Source organism: Ictidomys tridecemlineatus, chromosome 1 (assembly GCF_052094955.1).
Source record: "Ictidomys tridecemlineatus isolate mIctTri1 chromosome 1, mIctTri1.hap1, whole genome shotgun sequence".
Classification (NCBI taxonomy): domain Eukaryota; kingdom Metazoa; phylum Chordata; class Mammalia; order Rodentia; family Sciuridae; genus Ictidomys; species Ictidomys tridecemlineatus.
The window spans coordinates 99,466,145-99,478,456 of NC_135477.1; the positions used below are offsets into that span (position 1 = coordinate 99,466,145).

Here is a 12,312-nt window from a genome sequence, read left to right on the forward strand (position 1 = left end):
ACTGGAATTGAGGCAGGCTATGAGATACAGGCTAATGGAATGGATAAATTATTCAGGGAAATAATAACATAAAAGTGTCCAAACCTTCAGACTGAGATGGACATCCAGAACTCCAAGCAGAGAAGATCGAAAAAGAACCTCTCCGTAAGACATTTTAATTAAAATGCCTAACTTTACAGAACAAGGATAAAATTTTAAAAGCCTCAACATAAAAACATCAAGTCACATTTAGAGCCAACCCAATCAGAATCACTTTTGATTTCTCAACATAAACTCTACAAGCCAGGATGGTTTTGGAACAATGTATTCCAGGTCCTAAAAGAAAATAACTGTCAACCAAGATGGTTGTATTCATAAAAACTATTCTTCAAAATCAAAGAAAACTAGAAAACTTTCAAGATAAGCAGAAACTAAAAGAATTCATGACTACTAAACCAGCACACATAACTTACTTAAAATACTACACACAGAAGAAATTTTAAAAAATAAACCTCAAAGCTCACACAAGAAAAAAATCTCATTTGAAGAGTAGCTAAGCAAATTAGAAACAGGGCCAAATTAAATATGATAAATAAATCAAAATGGCAGGAGTCAATAAGCATCTCTCTCTAATAATGTTGAATGGAAATGGTCTTAACTCTCCAATTAAAAGACATAGATTGGAAGAATGTATAAAAAAAAAAAAGATACAACTATATGCTGCTTGCATGAAATGCACTTTACAGACAGCCACAAGCTGAAAGTGAAAGGATAGAAGTTGACGTACCATGTGAATAGAACCCCCCCCCCAAAAGCAGAAGTAGTTACTTTCATATCTGACAGGAGATTTCACACCAAAATTAATCTACAGAGACAAAGAAGGTCAGTTTATATTGGTAAAGGAACAATCCAACAAGAAGAAATAATAATAATAAATAAGTAGCCCCAAATGTGGATGCAACTAATTTCATAAAAGAGGTGCTACTCAAATTGAAGCCCTAATACTACTGGGTGATGTGAACACAACTCTCTACCATTAATAGTATGTATTACACATGTTCCAAATTCAGGGCTAAATAAATAGAATGTTGAATCAGTAATGTGAATTTTAAAAATAATTCTGTAATTGTGGAGTACAAAAGAACTTTGTACTTTATCTTTTCAAATTTCTAGCTACTACTGATGAAGGAATTAAGCCAGGAAGAGGCAAGTAACTAGTTCAGGTCTTCAAATAAACAGTTCTCAAGCACACCTGTGATCCGGCAACTTGGGAGGCTCAGGCAGGAGGATCACAAGCTCAAAGGCAGCCTGGCCAACTTAGTGAGACCCTGTCTGAGAATTAAAAAAAAAAAAAAAAAAAAAACATAGAAAGGACTAAGGATGTAGTTTAGTGGTAAAGTGTGCCTGAATTCAATCTTCAATACAAAAATAAATTTTTTCTCAAAAAGGAAAAGTTACTTTAGCAATTTTATGAGATCCATTATCCATTTTTTTAAAAAAAATACTTTAGTTGTAAATGGACACAATATCTTTTTATATATTTATTTCTATGTGGTGCTGAGGATCGAACCTAGTGCCTCACACATGCAAGGCAAGCACTCTACCTCTGGGCCCACAGCCACAGCCCATCCATTTATTATTAAGTAATGTTGGAACTTATGCAATTATTGCCTAAGGAAGGTGAGTAAGGTGAGTCTTTCACTGTGAAATGGAGGTTGTATCAGCATGGAAGACCTCACTGCAATCCTGACAAATTGACCCGTGTGATACTGCCCTAAGAACAACTTTGGGCAGAAGTTTTCGAGGAGAGTTGACACACTCTTTGGACAAGAGAATTTGGGAGGGGCCCATCACTTGAAAACTAAAATAATGCCTTGTCACAATGTATTTTTGAGCACTTTATTCACTTTTAGAAGGAAATTCAAAGAATATAAAGGCTTCTCCTTTGAAGAAAGCAAGCATTTTTGAGATATAATTTAGCTAGTTTCCTTCTTATATACAATCATCCCTTTGGGGGAACTAATCATTTATTTTGATAATAATTATTTACCACTTCATATTCTAGGCACAATAGTAGCCTCTAAAAGTATAAGGTTAAAAACTTGAACTGACAAAGGGAGATTAGTGGAGGAAAGGAACAAGGACTGGGAGGGGAAAGGGAGGGAGGAAGTGCTAGAGAGTGATATTGCCCAAATTATATTGTTATAGTCTGTGTATGTATCAATATATAACAACAAATCTCATCATTATGTACAACTGTAATGCACTAATAAAAATGATGTAGAAGAAGAAATTCTTGAATCCTAGGGGAATTTATTGATGGAGACATTGTTGTGTTAATATTATTGGTCCAAATTTTCCTTTGCCAGCTACATTTTTCAATAGAAAATGTATATGGTTCTTGTGTTTTGAATAAAAACAAAATTATAGATAGAAATCACAAAAAGCATTGTACTTCATTTGTTAATTTATTCAGAAAGTATTTATTAAGCACCTACCAGGTACCAGACACTGAGCTAGGCGCTTGGGATACATCAGTAAGTAAACATCCCACTTTTGCACAGATTACATTCTAGTGGGTGAGACTAACAGATACAACAATGAAAAATATTAAATAAGTAAATTACAGAGCTTGATAGAAGGTGATGAGTAGTGTTTGGAAAAAGAAGAGTCAGAAGACTTTCGTGTGGAAAGCAGATAAAAACAAAAGGTGTAATTTTAAATAATATAGTCAAGAGATGCCTCATTGTGAAGGTGATTTCCAAAAAAGTCTTAAATGTAGTTTTAATAAAAATCCAAGGATTAAGGTAATCATAGAATTTGATTTCTAAACTCACTTGACATCTGTTTTGTTATATATATTATGTAACATGTGATGGTAAAATCAAAGTCAAAAATACAGCTTCAGGTTCTTTTCTTTTCAATCAGCTTTGATTTAAACAAGGAAGGGTGTTGTCACTCTGTTTCCTATTCTCGAATTAGATAAAACAAAATTATTTCATAGGATTTTGGTTTTATCAATGGTAAGAATGAGGTTTGCTTTGAGAATTTCCTCTTATGAGCCCATAGCAACATGTAGCATAATTTCATATCCTTTATTTTTTCTTAGAAATACAAAAATCCATTTATATATTTCCATTTTTAGAAAGACTTAGATGAATTTGGGCAACAAATCAACTGATTTTTTTTTCCTTTGAATCATAAATTCAGATGAGAAAGCAGTTTTTTTTTCTTTTTTAACATTCTTCATCAAGTTCAGTATGACTTAAAAATAGAAGTATCTGTTTCTTCCAGATTGTGTTCCTGGTATCTGCATATGTAAGTCCCCAACTCACTGAGGACAGCTGTTCAGCCATGGCTGCCATCACACATTACCTGTATCTTTGCCAATTTAGCTGGATGCTCATTCAGGTTGGTACCTCAGTCCACTCCCTACTCCCTTCTACCTCGCCAATAAATCTGGAAAAAGTGGTCTTAGTATGACATTCTTTATACTGAAGTGGAAGTAATTCTATATAGTCATCACTACATTTACAGAATATGCTTTTAAAAAAAGGTCCCTAGAAACTGTCCAACATGGTGACTTTATAAAATGAGAGAAATCTAGTAGGAATTTGAAACAAGAGATTGGTAAAAGATGAGGCTTCCAATACAGTTCATGTAAGGCACGGTGTGAAATTTTAATTTTTTTTCTGGGGGAAATAATAGAATTCTATTAAGCAAGGAAGTGATGTGATACAATTTGGATTTTATAGGTATGTCCCTGTCTGTAATGGATGTCCCTGTTTGTTTTTTGTAGACAGGGAAGAATGGATGGTGGTAGTGAGCCAATTACATAGCATTGGCTGTAACCAAGAGAGAGAGAAAAAAGTAGTGTTTACTAGGGGAGAGCAGTAGAAATAAAGACAAATAACTAGATTGGATATTTAAAAAATAATGTATTGCTTTAGGATGTAGAGGTTGGTTATAAGGAATGCAAAAGGTGAAAACTGGGGTGTTTCCCAAGTTTCTGGCATGCATATGTGGCCTAAAACTATGATCACTGGAGAAGGAGAGATAGATGGCAAGTTTAGTTTGGGACAGCTAAGTGTGAAGTCCCTGTGAGACCCCTAATAGGATCTTTGGCAGGGGGAAATCTTTGAGGCCTCTATGGTGTACTATAGAAATGCACCAGAAAATAATTGACTTTGAGTTGGAAAATAGAGCCATTGCTCAGGAAGTGATCACCTGGGGAAACTATATAGAATGTGGCCAAAATATACCCCCACAAAGCCTCCTGAGGAACTTATTAATGTTTGGGGAAAGATCTAAACACTCCTTTTCTGACTGAGTTTGCAAGTTCTGTTATTCTATACTGGTTTGTTTGACAAAGAATTGGACCATGAATAGTTACTAATGTTGCTAATTAAATGTCTCATCTATAATGCTGACTTTGATAATGTTTTTTGCACAATGGAGTTGTTAAATCATTTTGTGATAGAAATGGTCTCATGTGTTTCTCTCTGTGTATGTGAACTGTTTTATGTACACAGAAACATGTAGGCTCTTTTTTTATGCTTTTTGTCATTATCATTGAATAAGAAAGATGGTGGATTTGATTGTATAGCAATATTGAATTAATAATAAAAGCAGAAAGAAAGTAAAGTGGTATTATTATGAAAGAAAACCATCCAGGCTCCGGATGGGGTATTTTCCCAGGTATGGTGAGATAATGGGGGAGGCTGAAGGAGAAGAGAGCTGAACTATTTAGTTAAGAGAACTAATTAGAACAAGTGTTGCTTAGATCTGGGTTTGAATTCATTACCACTGTCCATGTAAGCTTAATCAAATTAATAACTCCCTGCAAGATTTGCTTCTAAATTTGCATATGGAGATAATAATTTCTAACTCATGGAATAAGTGTTTTACAGCTCTTTGAGCAGCTCTAATCATGGAAAATATGTAGTGTTCTCTAACACACCCTCAAAAAATAAGAAATAACAGTAAATCTAAATCATATAACATATAGTGTAAATATGAAATTAGAATAAATCTCCTAGATTTTTTCATCTCAGAATTCTTTAGGTTTTAACTAAGCAATACTTTAGTATGTGCCTAGTAGTTCTAATAAGTGCCCACATATCTTCTGGAATGGAGTTCCCAGGGTGTGCTGAAAGTCTTTGTCCATGTCCCTGACCTATTCAGAGTTTTTGATTAATGACTTGCATGAAAACACAGGAAACCACTTATCAGATTTACAAATGACACAGAGTTGAAAGGATAGTTAAAACAACAAGCTGCCTGCATTAAGATTATGGCAGAACAAACAGAGAGAAACAGTACTGATAGATGGAACACTGGAGAGGAAAAGATGTTATCTGATGAAATTTAATGTAAACAACTCAAGATTTTAATTTAACATAAAATCAGTAGCAATCAGATATGTGACCAGGACACCCCACAGACTTAGGCCCTTGGATAACAGTATGGAGGCAGCTGTGGCAAAATTTTAACCTACAGTGTCCAGTCTACTTGGCACACGGTAGCCCCCTCTCATGTCATGTTTCAGCAAGATGGTCTGCCATCCAGTGAGAGACTCTTCTTTATTTCTTTCTTTCCTATAAGAAACTTCCAGGCAGCTAGAGATAGTTAATGGGGAAAGAATTGGGGGAGAGGTCTATAAACAGCGGAAGGTTTACTACAGGACAAAAAAGGTGGACTAGGTAACTAGGCAGAAACAGAACAAATGGGCCAAAATTAGGGAAACAATATCAGTGGAGTAAAGATGGGGATTGATGGGGAGGGAAGAGGGATGGCATAAAGGAAAAACAGGAGAAGGAATCTAACCTAACTTTCCTGTGTGCATGTATGAATATACAGTGAATCTCACCATCATGTACATCCACAACATACTAATTTTTTTAAAAAAATAACTGTCAATAAATAGCAGAAAGATCAGTAGAGGGAAGGGAATGAGGGATGAGGAGAGAAAAGAAAGGGGATATATTAAGGACTGAATTAGAGCAAATTATATGCCATGCATTTATAATTACATCACAGTGAATCCTAATGTTATATATAACTAATATGAACCAATAAAAAAATGAAAAAATGGGGAAACAAATTTTGATTCATCTTTAGCACTTTCATAGCCAATATAACTGTCAAAAGTTAGAAAGACTAGAAGTAGAGTGAATCCAGTCACTAAAATATATATGTTCAGAGAGATTACCAACTTTCCACATGTTTTAGATGCATTTCCTGCTTTAAGGGAGTTTTAAACAAGACAGTATAAAAACTTTCACCCAATTTAATGGCAGTTGGTATCTTCTTTATCTTTTCCCCTTAAATTCGATTGTGGCTGATGTACATTCAGTACATTAATTAGATTTCTGTATGGTTTATGGTTTAGGAAATCTATTTGAAGTGCCAGTGAAGTTTAATGTATTTCAGATGGTGCACCACATTTTTCATGGTTTGTGGTGTGGCCACAAGGGAAAATTCAATAACTTCTGTACTCTAGGCAGGTTACTTTTAATAAGTTATTTTGTGGTCAGAGGTTGTCACTTTACCAACCTATATTTTCCCATTTATAAAATGCTGTGTGCTAAAATCTTTCCTGGTTTCTTCTTTTCTTTTCTTTCCCCATCCTTTCCTTCCCTTCCTTTCCCCTCCCTCCCTAACTCCTTTGCTTCTCTCTCTCTCTCTCTCTCTCTCTCTCTCTCTCTCTCTCTCTCTCTCTGTCTCTCTCCATGTGTGTGTGTCTGTCTCTCTTTCTCTCTTTCTGTCCCAAGAATTGAACCCAGGGATGTTAAACCCCTGAGCCACATCCCCAGCCCTTTATATGTTTTGCTTTTGAGATAAGGACCTTTCGAGTTGCTGAGGCTGGCTTAGAAATTGGCGATCCTCCTGCCTGAGCCTCCCAAGCCACTGGGATTACAGGCGTGCACTATCATGCCCAACTTGGAATCCATTTTTAAAACATCATATAGGAGGCAAAACTATTGTCATTCTATGACCATTAGTCAAATTGAGTTGAAAAAATATTAACACTTTAATGATTTTACTTTATAGTTTTAGTCATATAGGAAGGAATCTGGTTCAATGCCTGTGAGTGCATAGTTTAACGATAAGTTAATCATTAATTTATAATATTTTGCCTAAGTTTGTCAGAATTATTAATGTTTATTTTTAATCTGCATTACACCTTCACATTTAGAATAAATGTATATAAGTGACCTTATTTTGAAAAAATATATATATTTTTTTTACTGAGCATTGAACCCAGGGGTGCTTAACCACTGAGCAACATCCCGAGCCCCCCCTTTTTAACATATATTTTATTTAGAGGCAGGATCTCAATGAATTGCTAAGTGCCTCCCTAATTTGCTAAGGCTGGCTTTGAACTCACAATTCTCTTGCCTCAGCCTCCCCAGCTGCCAGTGGGATTACAGACGTGCACCACTGAGCCTCATGTGAAAATTTATTTTATTTTTGTATAATATCTTTCTAATGCCGTTATAGTAAAGGTGGATTATATTTTAGAGTAGCTAAAGGAAAAAAAATAGGTAAACAATTTACATAACCTCTCTAAGCCTAGGTTTTCTTATCTGATAAAGTAGCTTGTAATAACAGTAGCTCTCTGAGAACTGTGGAAAGATTAAAGAATTCATACATGGAAACAGCTTACAATGCTGCCTGGCACAAACTAAACACTCTATTCTCAAATTATCAGTTAAGCTAATTGTTGGGCTAAAATATCAGAGACTTTGAAACTTCACTTTCACAATGTAATTTAGACCTTTTTTACAGAAGAGACTCAGTTTGACACAGTGGAAAGAAATCTGACTTTGAATGAAGCAGACACTAACCAGCTGCTAAGCCTTAGCAAGCTGGATAATCTCTAACCTCTTTATTAAAGTACATGCACGACTCATAGCAGGCTTCCTAACTGAGGGCCTTTATTCTTTTTCAAGCTTCCATTTTCTCTAACAGAAAAGCATACAGTGCACAGTAGGAATCTAGTAACAAAATATTTTGCTTATTTTGTTTTAAAGCAAGCAACTCCCAAATGCACGTTTTGGCCATGGAAGTTGAGCTATCCTTCTGTTTGCCCTTCATATAAGACCGCTCAGTGGAATTATCAAAATCATTTTCCACTTCCTTAAGACCACAGGGTCATGTTTACTTTAAGAAAGACTGACGGGCCGGGGTTGTGGCTCAGTGGTGGAGTGCTTGCCTGGCATGTGTGGGGCACTGGGTTCGATTCTCGCACCACATATAAATGAATGAATAAAATAAATATCCATCAACAACTAAAGAAGAAAAAAAGAAAAGAAAAAGAAAGATTGACAGTGAGAGTTTTAAAATCTTGTACCATCTTTATTTCACTAGTTGTTTTCTTTTCATTACTTTTTTTCTGTTTTAATTTGCTTTCATTTTAGAGATAGCACATATTAGTGATAGAAAACAAACACTTCAGAGAAATATAAAATAAAATATATCTCTTTCTTTCTATCTGGCACAGTCTCCATTTTCTGTTCTACTCTCAATGCCACACCCAAAGCTAAACATTGCTAATGGTTTCCTGTGTATACCTCCAGGAATATTCCATGGGTAGACAAATCTTTATAAATATATAAACAAGTACACATGAGTGTCCATTTCTGTGTGTGTATATTCCTGTTAATGCATTTATATATGTGTGTAAATTTGGACATCTTTAAATTCCCTATGTACAGCTGTACTTTTTTTCCTATGCTATAATATGGATTAACATTCTGTGATTACTTTTTTGGTCTCTAATTCATAAAATTCTTGCTATTACCAGTTATTGTTTGCTATTGTGGATAATGTTTTCTTGAACATTTTTGCACTATGAATATTTATTTACTTAGGGAGTACCCATAGAATAAACTTCTAGACATGCCATTGCTGTTGTTTACATGAAAGATACTCCCAGTTGGACTGCTAGATCATGAGTTAAGCCAAGAAGGAAAATAAATTGCAAGTAAATTGTTTGAGATATTCATTTACAATGGCAGTAACCAGAAATGTAATTTTGCCTGTGTTTTCATTTGGCCCAATTTAATGATCACTTCCTATCATAACTTTAACTCACTATATGGCAATGTGCTCCAATTATGAAAAATACTCAAATCTTGTATTATCCTTGCAGTCTGTGCATCTCATGCCTAGAGACAGAGTTTAATCCAAATGTAATGTTTTATTTCGAAACCAAAGCTCATTTGAAAAATGTATTTTTAAATGGTAGAGTAAGGTTGGAAATTACAACTGTACTTGAGCATTTATTCACATCTTCTGCCTTAATTTTTTCACATAACCAGTTTATGAATAAGCAAATATGCAGGTTATTTATTCCTTAATAGAAAGGCTACTTAGTGCCAGAGCACAGCAACAGGAAAGGAAATGCTAAAATTATCCCTGTTTTTCCTTTGTCATTGATTTAATTTGAAGGGACATCAGAAGTATTAAGGACAACAGACTGGTAATTACTGAGATAAAAATGACATACCCAGGAAATACTGAATTCTCCAATCCTCAAAAAGCCTTGCAATTTATTTCGTGCAATAAATATTAAGAAGGAGGGAGGAAAACTGGGGCAAGGACATGTGGTAACATTTATTAGAGTCTCATCTGAAATGAATGATTAAAAACACATGGTAATGAAGAGATTAATAACATCTATCATCTCTGACTAAATTTTGATGCTATCAGTCAGTTCAGGGATTCTAGTGAAACGATTAATAACCAAATATTAAAGAACTTCCTGGATACCAATCTTTATTCCACATTCCATGAAAATTTAGGGAATTTAATTAACCTATTTTTTTTATTATCCATATATTTTATTGGTGAATTATTCATTATAGATGGTAGTGTGATTCATTGTTACATGTTACATGTACATGATATGACAATATAATATGGTCAGTATAGTTCCCCAGTATTTCCCCTTTACCCTCCCTCCTCCCTCTCCTGTCCCCTTCTTCTACTCTACTGATCTTTTGATTTCATGAGACACCCCAAGCACTTTTTTTTTTACTTTTTTCTTCTTTAATTTCCACATTTGAGAGAAAACACATTACCTTGACTTTTGGAGTTTGCCTTTTTTTCACTTAACATAATGCTCTCAAGTTCCTTTCATTTTCCTTCCTGAAAATAACATAATTTCATTCTTCTTTATGGCTCAATAAAACTCCACACATGCACCACATTTTCTTTACCCACTTATCCATTGACAGACACCTAAACTAGTTCTATAATTTGGCTTAATAATATGCTAAATTATGTGAAGATTATATAAATAAATTAATGAACCTTTATTTATGAGACTTATGAGAGCATAACTACAACCTGTGATAATCAAAACATTTAACAAGGTATGTCTTATTTTCCTCTGTAGGTACTTGGAAGGTGGTAGTTATTGGTAAAAATTTTGTTTTGTTACCAGGTGTGGTGGCGCATTACTGTAATCCTAGAAAGTTGGAAGGCTGAGGCAGGATCTCAGGTTCAAGGACAGCCTCAGCAACAGAGTGAGGCCCTAAGCAACTTAGCAAGATCCTATCTGAAAATAAGAAATAAAAAGGGCTGGGGGTGCAGCTCAGTGATAAGGCTTACCTGGGTTAATTCCCACTACCAAAAATAAATAAACAATAAAAAAAAATAAGAATAGAAATAGATATGTCTATGTAGGAATGTTAGTAAACATGCTTACACACCACAATCTTACTTCATTCATATTCATATTTGACCTAAATCATATCTGGGTGTTTTAGTTGGTTGTTTGCATTTTAAACAGAATCAGTTTAAATTCTAATACCCTCAGTTGCTAATTCTGAGGAATGTACTTTTCCCATCTCCAGTTTCCTTCTGTGTAAACAGAAATGAGCAAATAAAATATACGAGATAAATTGTCTGGATTAAATGAGATGTAGCTTAATGTGAGGTATATACACATTCTTTCTGGAACAAGCACATTCTTTTATATATGTATAAATTCAGAACTATACCAATATAAAATGGTAAATACTCAAAATAGATTGTGTACATTTTCATTTACTTGATGTTTTTCAATGAAGATTATATGCAAAGTATTTTACTAGATAACTACAAAATTTAATTTTGTATGATAGATATAAAAAATTATCTGCCATACCTCATAGTTATGTTTCATCCATTTATATTCTACAGCCTTTGTCAATTTTCTTTAAATGTTGGTACATAATGAACAGGGAATGAGAAGTAGTTATCTCTATGTATAGTCATATCAAGAAAATACATCCCACTCTCATATAAACTAGGGATTGGGAAGTGATAAGGACAAGAAAATAAACTCACATGCACATGGTAATATTGTCAATGTTTATGTGAATTTTCATGGAAATTAATCATAGATTTAAAATCAGTCTTCACAGGGTACTTTTGATGGTTTTTTACTTCCTAGTTCTATAACTAAGTAGGAGAAAAAGGTATGATTTTATCTCACTGCGTTGGTTTCCTCATCTCTAAATAAGAGGTCATGGTCAGATGATCTAAAAGGCCTGTACTCCTTTGTTGTCTGTATAACCATGCCATTAATATTTTTACTTAAGGAATCATTATTTCTATAATAATTCAACCATTGTGTCAGGAAGTTATTAATAACTTTCAGTTTAACCTCTCCTTTTACCGGAGTATGAAATTAAAACCCATGAGAGCAAATGATATTGGCAAAAAAGCATACACTTTATTTATCCAGGACCATGTCAAACATCCAAAGCAATTTTCTAATCATCATGTTTTTTCAAAATTTTATAATTTAAAAATATCATTGTTTATATTATTTATTATTCACCTGGAAGATTATCTTGGGGGAAACTTTGCAAATTCTTTTTCTATATTTCTGTAGATTCTGTTTATAATATGAAGTTTTCAAAAATATAATTTCATAAGGTTCTTTACACTTATTCACATTTGCTTTTAGTTAAGTTCTCCTAAGCACAGTCACTCAGTTAATCTTCATATCCTGGTAATGGTGGTAAATATGCAAAATCAAGTGCATCATCCTTTACTAGTGAGCAATAATAAAAATAAGAGGGTTGTGGGGGCTGGGGTTGTGGCTCAGTGGTAGAGCACTTGCCTAGCATGTGTGAGACACTGGGTTCAATCCCTAGCACCATAAAAATAGAAAGAAACAAAACAAAGGTATTGTGTCCATAAACAACTAAAAAATATATTTAAAAAAAGATGATGGTAGTTCAGTTATGCCAAGTTGGTAGTAAGGATGTGGTAAACTATTAATATTACTAATTTTTTTAAACTGCGAAGTATTTTTTCTGTTGTCTCTTTCCA

At 34.1% G+C, this 12,312-nt stretch overlaps 1 protein-coding gene across 8 annotated transcripts in view; it reads left to right on the forward strand.

Annotated features, from left to right (window-relative positions):
• The window catches only part of Adgrv1 (adhesion G protein-coupled receptor V1), a 545,344-nt gene that overhangs the window by 355,701 nt on the left and 177,331 nt on the right, over window positions 1-12,312 (forward strand). For all 8 annotated transcript variants that reach the window (XM_078044879.1, XM_078044892.1, XM_078044896.1 and 5 more), the window contains one exon: window positions 3,274-3,390. In XM_078044879.1, coding sequence (XP_077901005.1) covers window positions 3,274-3,390 — 117 coding nt within the window. The remainder of the gene's footprint in view (window positions 1-3,273; window positions 3,391-12,312) is intronic.